At 41.8% G+C, this 16711-nt stretch overlaps 1 protein-coding gene across 2 annotated transcripts; it reads right to left on the bottom strand.

Annotated features, from left to right (window-relative positions):
* Positions 1–1541: 1541 nt before the first annotated feature.
* On the bottom strand, positions 1542–7289 carry pcdh18a (protocadherin 18a). 2 transcript variants are annotated; one of them, XM_036517265.1, is made up of 4 exons: positions 4743–7289; positions 4263–4351; positions 3276–3445; positions 1542–2207 (listed from the first exon to the last, which is right to left on the bottom strand). In XM_036517265.1, exons 1-4 carry the CDS (start codon positions 7224–7226, stop codon positions 1549–1551), a joined length of 3402 nt encoding a protein of 1133 aa, XP_036373158.1. In that variant the 5' UTR covers positions 7227–7289; the 3' UTR covers positions 1542–1548. The 2 variants fall into 2 exon arrangements, with proteins under 2 accessions (XP_036373158.1, XP_036373159.1); XM_036517266.1 differs by having other exon boundaries at positions 4263–4318.
* Between the last annotated feature and the right edge of the window lie 9422 nt (positions 7290–16711).

The raw sequence follows: 16711 nt of genomic DNA, 5'->3' as shown, positions 1-16711 counted from the left end.
TTTTCCAGTATCCTGTCAAACAGAGAAGCAGACTTAAAATCACAGCCCACAACACACAATAACTTCATCAGGGATCGTGTTGAGTGTTTTGCCGAACATGTCTCGGCGGTATGTTTAATTGAGTCAGCACTAAGTTCCATCTAATCGCTTTGCTTGAGTTATGTAATTTATAACACTGATCCCTAGAGGTCTCTATATCACACCGCATAATACCTATTTGCAAGGCTTTTCAGTTTTAAACGAGCACAAATTTGTACTAATTAATGTAAAGTAGTTGTTCTATAAAACATTTATGTACTCCTGAATACCCTTAATAATGTAACTGTAATGTAACCAAACTGCTGTAATTACATTTCCAATAACTGTATCAATAGGGTTTAGACCAATGTTAATGCTTCAGACTGTAAGTGTTTAAAATGTTTTTTAGACTGGAATTGTTCATTAACTATACTTTAGGGTTTGATAAGAGTAATCTTTAACATAATTTTGTGTTCAGTGAAATGAAAGTTTCCTATATAGGAACTACAGGAAAGATTTCCTCAACAGATGATAATCTGACTATATTAATATCATTATTAATATCCAACCTGCACTTTAATGTACTTTTGTACAATTATTTTCATTTACATCTGATATGTTGGAATGCCATCAACAACAAAAAAGAAAATATATTCAGATACAACTGAACTAGTTTATGCAGTGCGTTATTAAATGCAGCATGTGTTGACAATTGATTTTATGAAAACAGTAGTTTTCTACTCTGAGCAGCAGGGGGCACTCTAAGAGAATTGACAGCCTGTTCAAATCCAGAGGGCAGAAAGTTTGTGTTTATTTTAACGAGCACAATTTGCATACACTCTCAACATTAGTCACAAACCCCTCTCTCACTTTAATTCTCCAGTCTAGTATTTCAAGAACAGTTAGGATCAATCCCTCAATGAAGTGTCCAGAAAAAAAAACTGGTAAAATGCAGAATCTCCGGAATATGTCACGCAGAATGGTGAAGATTTTTCTGTCATTTGAAGTTTCCTTTCTTTCCCTTCCATTACTCTACAAAGACTCTAAATGTTTCATATATTATTCAGCCCTCAAATTTTTGTATATTTCCACTTGATTCCACTTGATTGTCTGGTTTTCATTCATAAGCCCACCCATGTCCCAAAAGAAAGAATTGTGCCCATTAAATACTTTTTATTTACAGTAACAGAAAAATGTTTTTTTTTTTTTCAGACACTGCCAAAATCTTGAATCATTTTTACAACATGCATTCAGAATATAAAAATAGACTTTTGTTTGATTCATTTTATACACACACACACACACACACAATATACTTATATATAAATATAAAGAGTACAAATGTATTTTTAAAATACAAAGATCATTACACTCACATTGTGTACACTGTACCGAACAATAAAATACAACATACTTAAATCGTTAGCATTCACAGACACATTTACATTATAAATGCAATGGAATGATGACTGCAGTTCTGTTTTCCTCGACTCCCATAGACACAGGAAAGGAAAGGTCTGTTCGCCGCGCCTAGCTCTGCCGGACGTCTTGTAAGAGTTTGTTGATCTCGGCCACCAGCTCGCTGGCGTCCATGATCTCGTGCCTGCTCTCGCTGCGGCCAGCCTGCAGGTGGCTGAGGACGTCGAACTCGTCCTCCTCGTAGTTCTCCGGGATCTCCTCCATGGCCGGCAGCCACTTCAGCGGAGCCTGGGTGCCGGCGTGGTTCACTTGGTTGGGCCCGATGCTGCTGCCGGGGTTCTGGAAGTGAGTGTTGGCTGCCCAGGCTGCCACCCCCTGCGGGTAGGTGCTGGGCTTCCCGGGCAGGTGGCCCTTCCTGCGCTCCAGCGAGTCAGCCCGCTCGGCTTCGTTGCACTCGGCATAGCCGTCCAGCGAGGGCGGCAGGAGGCGCTGGAAGACACTGTTCATCTCGGAGAGGAGGGAGGCGCCACAGAGGTCGCCGGCCGCTTCCTCGCCAACCCCGGCGCCGGCCTCTTTGCCAAACGTGGAGAAGCTCTTCTTGCGGTCGTCCGCGGGCTGCTGGTCCTCCTCCAGCGACGGCTGCTGGGCGTCCTCCCCGGGGATGAACATGTTGTTTCTGTAGTCCGAGGATGCCGGAGAGGGCAGCGGGGGCATCCAGCACTGGTCCGAGTGCCCGAGGACCCTGCATTCATCTGTGCAGAGCTTCATCGCTGGAGGGGGATACAAAAGGCAGATGGGCATGCTGGACTTTGTTCTCTGTTCCACAACAGAAACAGCCAAGTTAAAATGAAGGCCTCTAGAGGGATAACCGAGTAATGCTGAGAGCAATTACTGTGAATTTTCCTCAGTTCAGACTTGAAAGCCTCGAGCTGTCACTCAACCTAACTGGAAATGCATATAGACGAGTGACAGGCTCAAATACTGTTCTTATGTGTGTGGGCAAAAATGGAAAGCGAGACGCACTCAACATTTTAATGAAAATGAGATCAATCAAAATGAACCAGTTCCCTTTGCAGGCCATGATGGAGAACTGAAATGAACAAACAACAGCTGTGTAGCACAATGCTGTTTCAGTGAGAGGTCATTTAGCTGGAAGGATTTAATCACTGGAAAGAATCAGAATATGCGGAAATACACCCTTCCCTCTCCTTTCAACTTGGTATGCTCTGTATTCAGTATTCAAAGACACCCCTCAAGAATAAATTACTCAAATCAAATATGGCAACTTCGTATTGAATTCTACATTAGTTAGACATCTTTCAGGGACATTTTAAAGAACGCATTAACTTACTGAGGGGTCAATGGTAATTCATCCTAAAAATAAACTGAAAACTCTGAAAATTTCAAAATCGAAATGAAACTCAAACTAATTTCATACCAGTTGCCAGCGGTCCTTTAAAATTAAGATTAAAGCAGTTCATTTACAAATTGCATTTCAAACGGTAGATACTAATTCAAAACTGCATCTGTATCTAGTCTCAGAAACGATTTAAGATGAAGGCTCCTCGTTTTAAAAAAAAAAAAAGATTATTCCGACTTTTTTACATAATCATACTAATTTACTGATAAGCACTCATGGACCGGCTCTGAGTTTATCTCTCTCTGAAGGAAAAAAAAAATACATCAATATGCTGAGACTGAGGCGAAATTTGGATGCATATTTTAAACTCAGCATCCGTAATCCGAAAATGTAAGCTTCTGAGTGCATTCTGGGTTGAAACAAGGTCGGGAAGAAACAGTCACAGCTGTGATTTGGGTGTCCAAAATTCCATGCTTACCAGGATGCAGTCTGTGGTGCCCATCTGTGAGGTAAAGCTCACTAAAGCCCTCGCCCAACAGTCTGTCAATGGGAGACTCCCTTCCTAAATCATAGTCACTGTCCCCTGCCTCACTGTCTCCCCGGCCGCTGTCCTTCAGGCTGAATTTATCCATGTCTTGGAGGGCATATCTGAGGAACACACAAAAAGAAATACAACATGCCTTTAGTACACTATCCATTGTCAAGGGAAGTACATCAAACTGAACATCCATATTGCATTAGCCAAATCAGTCACTGTTTAAGTCCATACCATCTCCTATCAGAAATGCACATAAGAACAGGTTTAGAAATCGCAATACAGACAGCAGGTTGCACTGATGTCAGCTGTTTGTTTCTTGTAGCCTGTGATGACTTGGCCTTCATGTATGCTTTCACATTATCATACATGGGGTTGAAAAATGCATGTGGAGAAGCAATGTCCGCTTAATGACCATGCCATAGCAATGCTGACAAAGACATTCACATTTTGACATAATACAAACCATAATAATATCCTGTTTTCTATGGCCTAATCTCATGGTTTGACCCCTGCACATGATGCAAAAAAGCACCCTATGAAAGTGAGAGATGGACTACGAACATGGCATCTATACCTTCTGGTGCTTTCCCCTTCTTTCCAGTTATCGTGTTGAAAACATTTTGTTGAAGTGAAACATGTTTAAGTGATACATTGAGGTGGTGAGGCAAACTCTACACCCTCAGAGACAGCACTTCTCAACTCCCATCCTGGAGAGCTACAATCCAGCAGGCATTTCAGATCCCTTTAGAGCACTAACACTCTCAGAAATGGGAAGGTAAATTGGTTCAGCCAAGACAAAGATAAGTTGAATCAGGTGGTGAACAGTCTGACTGGGACTAAAGCCTGTAGACAAAGCAGCCAGGGTTGAGTAGTCCAGCTCTAACACACAGTTCAGTTAAAAAAACATCAAACATCAGCGTGGATTACCTGTAGCTCCTTGAGTATTTATTCCCACGGAAACTTGGTCTTGGCTGGTACTGGCCCTGATGGAGCATGGACAGAAGCTGTGAGACTTGCTATAATCAAAAATAAATAAAATGAAAAATAAAAATGAATTCTAATGGAGCAGACAATGGAGACAAATGAATGAACATGAGATGAATGGTAAGACACAGAGACAATGTGGAACCATGGGCAACTAACAATGACTCAAAATGGTTTCAAAATAATGTAAGCTTAAGCATACATTGCACATGGAAACACAAATCATATCACCATAAAATGACCTAATGATCAAATACATCAAGCTTCTGCAAAACTGCAAATTAATGCTGGTCAGCTTTAACCTTTATTGTCAGGGGCTGTAGAGGGGAGTGAAAAAATCGTTTTTTTTATCATTATTTTTGTGTTACAAAATACGCATAAGCTTAATAAATCTGGCGGGGTGGGTTTTGGTTGCTTTCTTACCTCTACTGGTGGGGTAGCATGAGCAAGCTCAAGGGAGAAGTTCTCTGGGATGTGATTTGAGGATATAGTAACCAGGCTGTTCAATGATTGGCGGCTGTGATGACTCTGCCTGCTGCCCATCTGGCCCCTCTCCATAGTAGGCGAGGCGGACGGTGACCTATGGTGTGACCTGATGGGTAGTGTGCCATTCACTGTCGGCACAAGGGTGATGTCCCCTTTGTGAATCTGTCTGGAGGGCTTCTTGGGGTGGTTCTGGTACGTAGACTCGGCCACCCTGCAGTTGTAAGACCTTGTGTCCTTTTTCTCTCTGTTGCACCTGGTCGCAAACATGACCATGATGACCAAGAGGACAGCACAGATGGCTCCCAGGGATATGATGATGATCATGGAGACGTCCAGGGTCGGGTGGCTGCTGCTCGTCGGTACCGGCTGCATGTGGCTCTCCATGTTCTCATACAGAGTGCATTTCAAAACCGCTCTGGCGCTAAGCCTTGTGGCCCCTTTGTCTTGGACCACAACCGCAAGTTCAACATGCTCCCGCGGCACCACCTCCATGCTGACATTAGCTCGTATTTCACACTTCCTGGGGTCCATGGTGAAGAAGCCATCCTCGTTGCCGGCGATGATTGAGCAGGTCAGCTCTGCGTTGACCCCCGTGTCTCTGTCCGTGGCTCTGATAACGGTGACCAGCTCCCCTGCAGCCGCATACTTTGAGACGGGTATGTCGGCCGTGTAATTCCACAGCTGCGGTATGACAATGACTGGGGAGTTGTCGTTTTCATCCAAAATAGTCAGTACAACAGTTGCATTGCTCTGCAGCTGGGGGTCCCCGGCATCTTTCGCCTGCACAACGAAGGCGATCCGGCTGACATCCTCGTGATCGAACGTCCTGAGCGCGTAGATTGCGCCATTGGAGGGGTCGATGGTGACATACGTTGAAATGGAGCTCCCGTGGATGAAGCTCTCTAAAATGGTGTAGGTGACCTGTCCATTTGAGTCCAGATCAGGGTCACTGGCCACCACTGACGTGAGATAGGCCCCCGGGGAGTTATTTTCAGACTTGAAGATCTCATACCTGCTCTTCTCAAAACGAGGTGGATTGTCATTCTCATCCAAAACCTGCACAGTAAAATGCTTAATAGAAGAGAGACTTGGACTGCCTTTGTCCTCAGCTATCACAGTGAGGCTGTACTCAGACCTCCGTTCTCTGTCCAAGGAAACATTGGTCAAGATCATATAGTTCTTTTCATAAGTCTTCTGAAGCTTGAAGTGTCCATGGCCATGCAGCCGGCACACAACTTCTCCATTTAAGCCTGAGTCAATGTCTTCAACCCTTACCAGAGCCACAAATGTGTCCACAGGGGCCCCCTCTGATATATAGGCCACTTCTTCTTTCCCCTGCGTCATTAAGTTAATGCTGATTTCTGGTCTATTATCATTCACATCAACCACTTTGATGATAATTTTACAGTGTGCTGGCATTGAATTGGGGCCAAGGTCCTGAGCCTGAACATCAATTTCATAGGAAGTGGTGGTCTCAAAGTCCACTGGTTTAGTAAGGGTTAAGCAGCCATTTTCTGAGTTTATTCGAAACGTTTCTAAAATTTTGGGCGACACGTGACTGCTAAAAGAATACACTATTTTTCCATTAGTGCCCTCATCAGCATCAGTGGCATTAAGGTCAATAAGCAGAGACCCCAACGGTGAATTCTCAAGAAGATTAATAACGTACGATTGCTCTTCAAAAACAGGGCTGTTGTCGTTGGAATCTGAGATGGTAATTTTGAGAAGCGTCGAGCCAGATTTGGGAGGCACGCCTTTGTCCGAAGCTATTAATTGAAGTTCATAGCTGGACTGCACCTCCCTGTCCAATTCTCTGAGCACAACAAGCTCAGCATACTTGGCTCCATCTGTTCTCGTTCGAATATCAATTTTGAAAAAGTTGTTCGAGGTCAAAGAATAAGTGTGCAGGGAGTTCTCACCGACGTCTGGGTCCGTAGCGCTGTCCAGTGGGATCCGTGTCCCCACTGCAGCACTTTCGGAAATATCAATAGGGATGATGGCACGGGAAAACTGTGGCGAATTGTCGTTAATGTCCAGTACTTCCACTTCGACATGAAATAATTGTAAGTGCTCCGTCGGAAGCGTAATTACATCAAATTCGATAGAACAGTTTAGGTTCTTCTCGCAGAGCTTTTCCCGGTCGATTTTAGCCCCAATGCTAATTTCCCCATCCCGCTCCCGAACAGACAGAAAAGATGTGCTCCCTCTTTGCATTGCTCTAAAGCGCAGAGAGACGGAACTTGGCAGTTTGGATAAAACATCGGACACGTCCTCTTTAAGCCTTGCAATCACCGTTCCTACTTTTTGTTCTTCGTATACCTTATATTTCAATGTCTTACCTGCAACCTGCTGTGTTAAAGCCACAATCAAAATAAGTTGCAGGAATATGAAGCAAAATCCGTCTCCTTTGGTGATCTTCATTTTCGGAGAAATCACCAGTAGAATCCGTGAAAGTAATTCCACAAAATGCTTGAATGTTCTCCTTTTTAAAACTTGACCATGTCTAATCCAGTATTTTTGTAATCAAGTTGTGTCCTGTGATCAGTCCCAACGCATTTTCAAGAGTAAAACGATTGCTGTAGAGATAAACAGAAAAAAAGTCCTGGCTTTGACGATTCAGCGATATGAAAACATTAGAACTCAACGCGACTGATGCTCTCCCATATGGATCTGTTGCGCACATCAACTTGTGCATTTGCGTGAAGCGCGATTACAATCTGTGAGCGCTCTGCTGAGTCCGTCTGTAGTGCCTCTGCAGACTGGCTGTCCCAAATAGCCCGCCCCAAACTAAAACTGCAGCTTTTCTTCGGCGCTGACAAAACGCTTCCCAAATCAAGAGCTGCTCTGGTAGCCTCTCAATGACCACTCTAAACAGAGCAGCTATTGATTCACGAGCGAGTGGCGCAAACCCCGCCTTTTGGATTCACTTTCGCCAGAGCGTGCCTAAACAAAGGCTTGGGCGAATAACTCAAGACAAACTTTTATTCCTGAGGTTTGCATTGTGCTTTAATTAGGTATTAACATAACAGGGGTGGGCTTGTTCAAATGAACGATTCGAAATGTAGTACAGGAATATGTGTTTACACTAAGTGTTTTAAGCTTATCTGTGATTTTATTCAATAAACCAGAGATACATGGCGCAACATAAGAGGTCATGCATCTGTGCAAGTAGATAACCATGTATTTCTGTTGGCTCAGTGGTTTGTATAAATATTCAATAACCCGTTACTACAGCAAAGTAGTCGCATTTTGCGCTTAATACACCGATACATTTTATTTAAAAAAAATCTATGCATTTTAAAGCGAAATGTACCCCTAGCACAAGTGTTTATGAACTACAAGGTAAACAACTTGTGTTGAATAATGTGACAGCAACACAACGGGGTATATGCATATTGACAATCCTTGCACGGTGATAACTTCGGGGGCCATCGAAACGCACCAGGAGGAAATGTTTTTTTTTTTTTTTTTTTTGTGGTAAGGACCGCTTCACAGTCCTGCAGTTTTTGCCTCAGTGTGAGTAGTAGTAGAGCTCATTATGAGTAACCTCACTGAAATCAAATTCAAATCGGGATTTACTGACTTTATGGTGTGCATTATTCCCAAAGCAGTTTTACACGTGTGAAGTGCAGGTATGTGATACAAAACAACTCCTCCTTACTGATCTCAGTATAGATAACAGATAAGTGCTCCTGTCTCGACTGTTTCACTCTCTTCTCCACCTGTTTTTTTTTTTCCCCTCAGTTTTTTCCCCTACAGTTTCACATGCGGTTTCTTATCTGCTTTGTGTCTACTTCATCTGAACCAAGCAGTGTGGCTAATCGTGGTGAAAGGAATCGGTTCTAATGAATGTATTTCACACTGAGTCACGCTGATGAACATTCTGTGCTGGTGAATAATACCATTTTACTACACTGGAGCTCTTTAGGATTCCTGATCCCCGAATTAGCATCCATGCGAGGTTCAAGCAAAACACGAACAACTGGGACTATGGAATACTGCGGCCATCTGGCATAAATCTTGGTCCGGTTCTGTGCATACCCCCCCCCCCCCCCCCCCCCCCCATTTAAAAGCACCAAAGGGGAACTGGTGACCATGAAGAACGTGATTCAGAGATAATCCAATTCCATTAGTTAACGCTCTATCTTCTAACAGGGTTTATAAATCTTCCCAGATAGTGTTTGTACAGTCCGCCAAAATCCACTATTCATGTGAAAATAGAAAGTGATTTGTACATTAACCCATATCACATTAACCGGATTTAGTTTCCAGTGATAGTTCTGTTGCTGGTGTGGCATCCCACATCCTATGTTTGAAATGGCTTTGCAGGGTAAAAGTGAAGAAAAAACTAAATTGAAGTGCATAGACCATAAAACTTTAAACTTAACTTCAGCACGATCCTTTCCTTGTTTGCGTAGGCCTATAGAAGCCTAAAAGAACCACAGAACGTACGTACAGGTAACATTACGCAGCTTTAACATTGTAGGCTCCAGGTGGACAATAGAAGTGGAACGTGCAGCTACATCTGTTAAAGACTGATTCATCATTTGGCCTAGATCACTCAAAGCACATGACTACAGCGTAACCCATGAGAAGAATGATGAAAAAGCAAGCTGCCTTTAAAGACGCACTCCTACTGGGGCAATTCGGAGTTATATGCTTTGTAAAGCTAATATACCTGTTTAGGCCATGCTATGGAAATTCCATACATAATCGCTAACTAAATTCACACTATAACAATAAACGCAGATGCACGATATCTTGGCCCAGCTGCATGTTGTAAACGCCATTGAACGCCTTTGTTTATTCATACGCGCAAACTTTGACCAAAGGAGTCTCTGGAATCTAGTTATGCAAACTCTTTGCAAAGTTAACAAAGTTAGATACGGCCTGATGGTTTGGTTCTGTCACGTTTTGCTTCCCGAGCCCTAAGGCGCACACAAAGCCGTAATGTAATTATTGCTTTAGGGACTTAGGGGTTAATCACATTCCCAGCACAAAGAAGTTGAACTCTTGGATTTAAACAAGTTGGGCTAGGTTTTGGAATATTACCGTTCACCGCAGAGAAAAAAAGACATTAAAAGGAAGATTGTGAATTCTAGAAGCAGATGGAGGCTTAATGCATTTAGGTACGGCTCCTCTACAAAGCAAGTCTTCCTTGATCTACTTTCACACATGGTTAAAATCTGAAGGAATAATGATACAATGCAAACATTTCGGAGAGCACTCAAAAAGCAGGTGCAAAGGCAAAACAACGTAGCCAAAGCAGTCATCAGATTATAATAGTTTAGAAGGAAATCTTGTGGCTTTATGTTTTAATCGTAAAAAATACCCTTTGGCTATACTTAGTACATTAATAAATAAATGATTCAATATTTAAAGGCGTACTAGATCTAGTCAAGTAACTATTTAGTAGGTTTGTAGGAAATGACATTTTATTTAAACTGAACGTAACAGGATGACAATAGTAATTACAAAGTTCACTGAAATCTTTGTAGACACGTGTGTGTATATCGCTTAAAATGTCGCAAAGTTGACGGATCAGATGGCCGGTCGTAAAAGAAGTTGTATATTTCTGTGCTCGAGGCATAAAGTCATTGTATGCAGAGGCATTGAGCTTTGTTATTTAAATCAAGTCCCTAACAATAGGCCCTAGCAGGTGGAACATAGCGGAGACCGCGGTTCGCCCTTAACTGTGGGAAGTCCCGCACATCACTCAAACGTTTGCGCCGGCGGAATGCACCGCCGTGGCCGGCGTTGTAAAGGCACGCGAGCATCTGTTGGCCTCGTCTGTCTCATTATCATTCAACCAATTAGCTCCCGCGGATCTCGGGTTTAGCCAAACCTTTCAGTCGCGCTGCCCCTCCGAACGTCTAACAATGCGCTCATTGTTATTCATCAGTGGTCCAACTTTCACTTCTCTCACATAAGGAGAGATGTTTATTGCCTTATGACACGTGCAGGTCCCGAATGTCTCACCATTATAAAACTGTAAAACACTTGTTCTCCCTGCTGGTGCATTTGGTGCGCACGCATGTAACAGGCTTTATCAATCGTGATGTCACAGTTTGTTGTATTGTCTTCGCTATTTGGTGTGCCCAAGGATAGCAATATAATGCAGTTCTTTTCTTCAAACAGACGTAAATGAAAATTCTAACTGTGATGGGATCTGGACAGTCATTGTTGAAATAATGTTTGCATTAAGATTACAATTACTACTTAATAATACAACTAATACTGCTACTACTACTATTACCACTACCACTACTACTACTAATAATAATAATAATGATCACAAAAATAATAATAAGAAGAAAAAGAAGAAACATTGTAAAGCATCCCATATACAGAATTTATTAAGTGTATATGCCTATGCTGAAACATTGTTTCTCACATACAATGCCTGCAAATTTTTCAGTCTAGCCTATGACATATGGCAGTGATCTGATGTTCTTGAGGATGCTTTATAAGTATAGTGTACCTGTCTCCTCTCCCTCTGTAGCCTCTTTGATGCTCTGGCCAATCCTTACTAAGTACCAGTTTGAATCTATTTCAATTAGAGGCCAGCCTCTTTTGGTCTGGGTATGTTGCTATCATGCTGTACAGCAGTGAATGGATGCTAACAGCATCAACAAGTATGAAATGACACAATCACGAATGACAGGTTGTAAAGATTGGTACACTTTTTGGTTTATCAGCTTGTGTTGTCTTTAGCTAGCCATATTAGACTGTAGATTGACTGGATGCATGTGTCTGTGTCACAGAACAGAGTATGGCTCTTCTAGTGCCAAAAAGCATGTTGTAACAAAATAACTCTATGTTATTAGAGATGCTCATTATTTTCTCAGCGGTTGATACCGCTAGCATTAGTTTCCACATATTGAAGGTGTGTTTAGCTTGGTCATTGATTATGTTTTTTTTTTCATCCTAGGAATGTCTTTCAGAATATGTGTTCATGTAATATCATAATGGTTATTATTCTATGCTGTCAAAATCCAAAGGATGATTTATTTTTAAAAGTATGCTCTAGTGTGGGAAGTAATAATATGTAAGTTAGCTTAGTTAATGCATATGAATTTAAGACTGAACAAACCATGCTGTACCCTAAGTACAGCATATAGACTGCTTGTGTGAGCTGGTCTGGTATCATGTGGCTGCAGTTTGGAACCTCAATGAATATGCTTTTAGACAGACAGCAACATGTAGTTGAATCTAGTAACAAAATGCTGATCCAGTTTTATTTTGGCAGTGTGAAACCATTTCCGACAGGATCGAGTTATAACCTTCTAGGCTTATTTCCTGTGTGTGATTAATCTGAATATAATCACTAAATACTGTAAGTGGATCCAGGTATCCACCAGTGCCTGGAAAATAGTTAGTACACAGATTTCAGTTGGAGGGTCTTCCCTGTCAGCACATACTGTCCTCAGCACATTCATGTGACATCATAGCTGTGTAGCATGTAACGTTACCTTGTAGAAGCATTATGAGAAAGTATGGTAGCTGTTTGTTGCTGCACATGCCAAAGTGGGGTACATATCCCGACAATCCCACTACACTGTCTCTCCAGCATGCATCATTCAAATTTTTTTTTTCATTGTTGTGCCTGTTAGCATCCTGTTCTTTTCCCAGGTTGCTTTGTATTCAATGAAAGGCTTATTTTTTAGAAAATACAAAATTGCCACACACATCAGGACACCTCCAATAAGAGAGTGATATGTTTTTCAGTTCCTCATTGCTCACACTTTCCAGCACCATATCCACAGGAAGTGACTGACACCTAATTTCTCAGAGAAAGATTACTCTTGAACCATGGACAGCTCTAAAATGAATTTGTTGCTGGGTATTGCTTTTTTCTTCACAATTATTCAAAATGTAGATATACTCCTATTTATACTCCAAGTTCAACAAGATCGATGCATTACTAGCTGACAGGAAAAAGAATGGATATTTGAGTCTTAACAAAGATAAGAATCTGCTTTCCCTGGCTTTCTGTATGCTCATGCGATCCTCAGCTAATGAGCAAGTGCATATGAAAATTATAACTATCTATGATTTAACAGCTGCCGCAGAAGCAACAACAAAATTCAGTGAAAAACAGACTGAATAACCTTCATTCATGAAAATCATCTACCACAATAGATAATCTACCTTTGAATGTCCTCTATCCAGCAATGAATAATGTGGTATTAGTTTTAACAAAAGAAAGCTTGTTGGTATTTGAAATGCTGAAATACAAAGCGATCATATCAGCGCTTCTGGAAATTCATAAAGGGATAGGTAGATCACAGCGATGGATGAAAGCCAGTTCCTTGTACATCCAGCATATGCTTCACAGACATACGATAACCTGCTTTTGTAAAGTACAGCATCTCACCCCCATATTCCTACTCTGGAGTCATGGCTATCAGATGTCAGTCCTTGCACACCATGTTAATAACCAGCACAGTTTTTTTTATTCCCTCTGAGGGCGTGACTGAAGACCTTGGACAGCTGCAATGCAAAGACAAAGTAATGGCATTGCTGTCTGTGGGGCTTGCTCAGATTTCATGTTATTTCGCTTTAGAAATAGTCCTTGCTCTTACAATAATAGCCTTCTCTTCAGATTGAAAGGGGCATCTGATATCATTTGCATGGCATTGTATTTGACGAGCTGTGTGTGTGTTTATTTATTTATTAAAAGACAGGGTGTTTACATGGAAACAATAATGAAATCCTACTGAAGTATTTAACTGGAGGTACCACTAACATGTAGGGTTGTGATGGCCATTGACTCATTGTGTGATTGTTACATGCAGCCAAAAGCATTCCCCTACGTTCATTTAAAATGCTAGATGGATTTTAGGTTGTCATTTAAAAGACTAGTTTATGTCAAGCTCTAATCTTATGCACACGATGACAGACAGTTGTCAGGTAGGACATTCACAATGTTTTCAGAGAACAGGCCTAGGTGCCCTTTAAGTGAAGCAGCAAAGAGACAAAGGCCATGCCCTGTCACTTGTGATTTGATTTCAGTATGAAGAATAGGTCATGTTGGCATATAAAAAACAGCAGTTGCCTTTGCATTCAGAGGTTAACACCAATGTGCAAATTCTCCCCTCATTCTGTTCAACAGCACATTTAACATTCCAAGTTCTGCTGTAGATCCACGTGATTCGTAACAGCAATCATGCCTTTTGTGGAAGTAAACACATGGATTCACCACTGCAATTGTTTAAAGCAAAAAATCTCTTATATTGTGATGCCAATGTCTTGCTGACATTGTCTGATAATGTACACAGATGATTGGCACTACGGTATTAAGGAAACCATATCACATCAATACCGTCTCAATTAGTGTTGCACTTTGCATTTCCATCCTTATCAAACTATGGCTGAATGTTCACATGTGGCACAGAATACAGAGACAGGAGAGTAATTGCTCTCTTTTTCCAATTCTAGGTGCATATGTGAACATGACATTGTCAGACTCAGGTAATGCTAGATTGATAGTAAATCGACGCTGCAATGTGCCACGGCTAAGTTTCAGAGCTGCTGTAAACTATTTCACACATGGACTGAACAACACAACCCCACTGTCTGTTTTCAGACATGCCTGTGCAATGTGGCTGACGGGTGGAAATAACATAAAAAAACAGCACATACTTTGTGCTGACATTTCAGCTGACAGACCCAGAATAAAGGGAACTCCACAGGCTTGACCAAATGCTTCATATTACCGAGGCCCTGGGTGACATATTGGCTGCTGTTTCATTTATTGGGAGTAAGATTTACGGTCTCCTTACCTATTAGTCCTGGCAGATGTGGAGCAGTTTGGTGGTGCCCCCATGCTGTGGCGGAGACACGTGTTTCCAATTTCAGCCTGTTACCGTGGAAACTTGATTGAGCTCGGGATCAGCTTTCACTCTGCTGAATAAAAATTAACTCTAGTAATTTTGGAGTTTTGTCTGATTCAAGTCAGGAAAAAGGGAAATCGGGGCTGGCTGCTCCTTCTGCAACAACTGTGCTTTGCCCCAAATTTCAGAGCTTTGACTAGCAAGCCAATTAAAGTGATAGAAAGAATGCATGCAGCATATGGGAGAATGCATTCAAAAGGGAGTGAGATTTGTAAATTTCTAATGTCAGCCTGAAAATAATCTGTAGGTAATCAGTAATAAGTATTTACACATTCTTCTGTATGATATGCAAATAACTAACACATATAATCCAAAGCATGTTCCTACATTTTAAACCAGTATCTTTCATATTAGTAGACATGTCTATTCATGTGATTATAAGTCCTTTTGTGTCCTAAGTTTCAAGTATGGCTACAGACACATTGTGTATTTTTTAAAGTCACACCAGTTGCAGTAAGTCTGCACATGTCATAGACAGGCCTGCACTGAAATTTTATTGGCTTTCCTCTAATTCAAGAACTGGTGGATAACATCAATGGAGGAACACCAACAGAAGAAGTAAAGCATTGAGCTCCTAAAGGCAATTGCAGTGGAGAGGGCTTTCAAGACTACTTCCTGTTTAAAAAAATATCATGTTGGAAACTTGTTTGATCTTACTTCACGAACTTCATAAAAAGCCTCACTTAAAATGGATAATTATATGCACATTTGCAAGGCTTTACGAAAAGCCAGCACTAATCAGCAGTTGACTGACTGTTGACTGCCTACTGCTGACTGCCTACTCAATTCAGTGCTCTTTTGGAGTGAAACCGCCTATTCCCCGCCCCTCTTCACAAACACAGATTTGAGGACACTGGAGTGTTGTTGTTGCAGAACATCCTGGTGAATACACTCCATGGTAGTGGAACGATTGCATTCTTCTGAAATGAAAGCTGGCCTCTTTCAGAAGTGCTGCACACTCCCGGAATATAACCTAAACCTGCTAATTCACTGCAATGCGTGGCTGTGTATTTCTCCATATTTAAGCCATGTTTCTCAGAGATGCAGGCAGATGCAGGAAGGCGGATCATCTTCTCTGGGCGATTAAGAGTATGGCGCATGCCCACCCCGAAGCAGAGTCCTGATGATTGTATGTAAAAACAATGCATGACAATGCACAGCATAAACAGGGCAATTGTTGAATGGGAAGCAACACTAATGTTCTATTTTTAATATAACAATCAGGAGGCATGGTTCCTTTGGCTTTTTAATTGTTACTCCTCTCTTCGTCTCGTCTCCGCCGTTTAATTTTTATATTTGTCCAGGAACGATCCCATTAGTTTGCAGTTCTTGAGTTTCTGAGAGCTAAAAACAGATTGCTGTGTTACTAGCCCCCCCTCCATCCCCAAGGGCCAGATGAGTGACACTTCATGCTTCCTTTGCAGATGCTGTCGGCTGATAGCATTTCATCATTGTTAGACCGCGGCTGGCAAGTATGTTAATGAGGGAGCCGGGCCTGACACACTTTGGTGACTTGTGTGACGGCGGCTGGGCCTTTGTCAGGCCCCGAGTGATCCCCTGACCCCTGAGCCACTCGAATAATGACGGGTGAGACACTCATTCTCTGACAGAATGGAAGGCGCAAGTCTTCAGTGAACGAGATAACCCACTCATTGTCGGAGGTAAGATCTTTCCAATTCATTAGCAAGGCACTGCTGCCAGGGTTGCGATTAGGGGCTCCATTTTAATTAAAAAAGGAGGAGGCTCGAATATTGTGTCACTTCAGGAAAGTTGCATGGAATTATCAGATTCTTGGCGAAGTTGACTGCGTCCAGATGATATGGTTTGAATTCATACTGCTCAAAATTGCAAAGGACCTTTTAACTAAATGTTAGATGAGCTCTGAAAATGACTGGTTTTCTCTGATTTTATATTGGTAGGAATGTTGTTTATACATAAGACGGGTGTGGACATGTGTATGTGAGTCCCCTTATATACATAACATAAAGCAAATGGGTATTTTTTTTTGGT

This window comes from Megalops cyprinoides, chromosome 22 (assembly GCF_013368585.1).
Source record: "Megalops cyprinoides isolate fMegCyp1 chromosome 22, fMegCyp1.pri, whole genome shotgun sequence".
Lineage (NCBI taxonomy): Eukaryota > Metazoa > Chordata > Actinopteri > Elopiformes > Megalopidae > Megalops > Megalops cyprinoides.
The sequence above is the reverse complement of the archived record's forward strand: the minus strand, read 5'-3'. Positions and strand labels throughout refer to the sequence as shown.

Excerpts from the sequence above, each read along its gene's own strand:
- pcdh18a (XM_036517265.1), bottom strand. The coding sequence starts at position 7,226 with ATGAAGATCACCAAAGGAGACGGATTTTGCTTCATATTCCTGCAACTT. Across the intron at positions 3,446-4,262 it reads AAATACTCAAGGAGCTACAG|ATATGCCCTCCAAGACATGG; the intron begins GTAATCCACGCT and ends TGTGTTCCTCAG. Across the intron at positions 2,208-3,275 it reads GCACCACAGACTGCATCCTG|CGATGAAGCTCTGCACAGAT; the intron begins GTAAGCATGGAA and ends ATCCCCCTCCAG.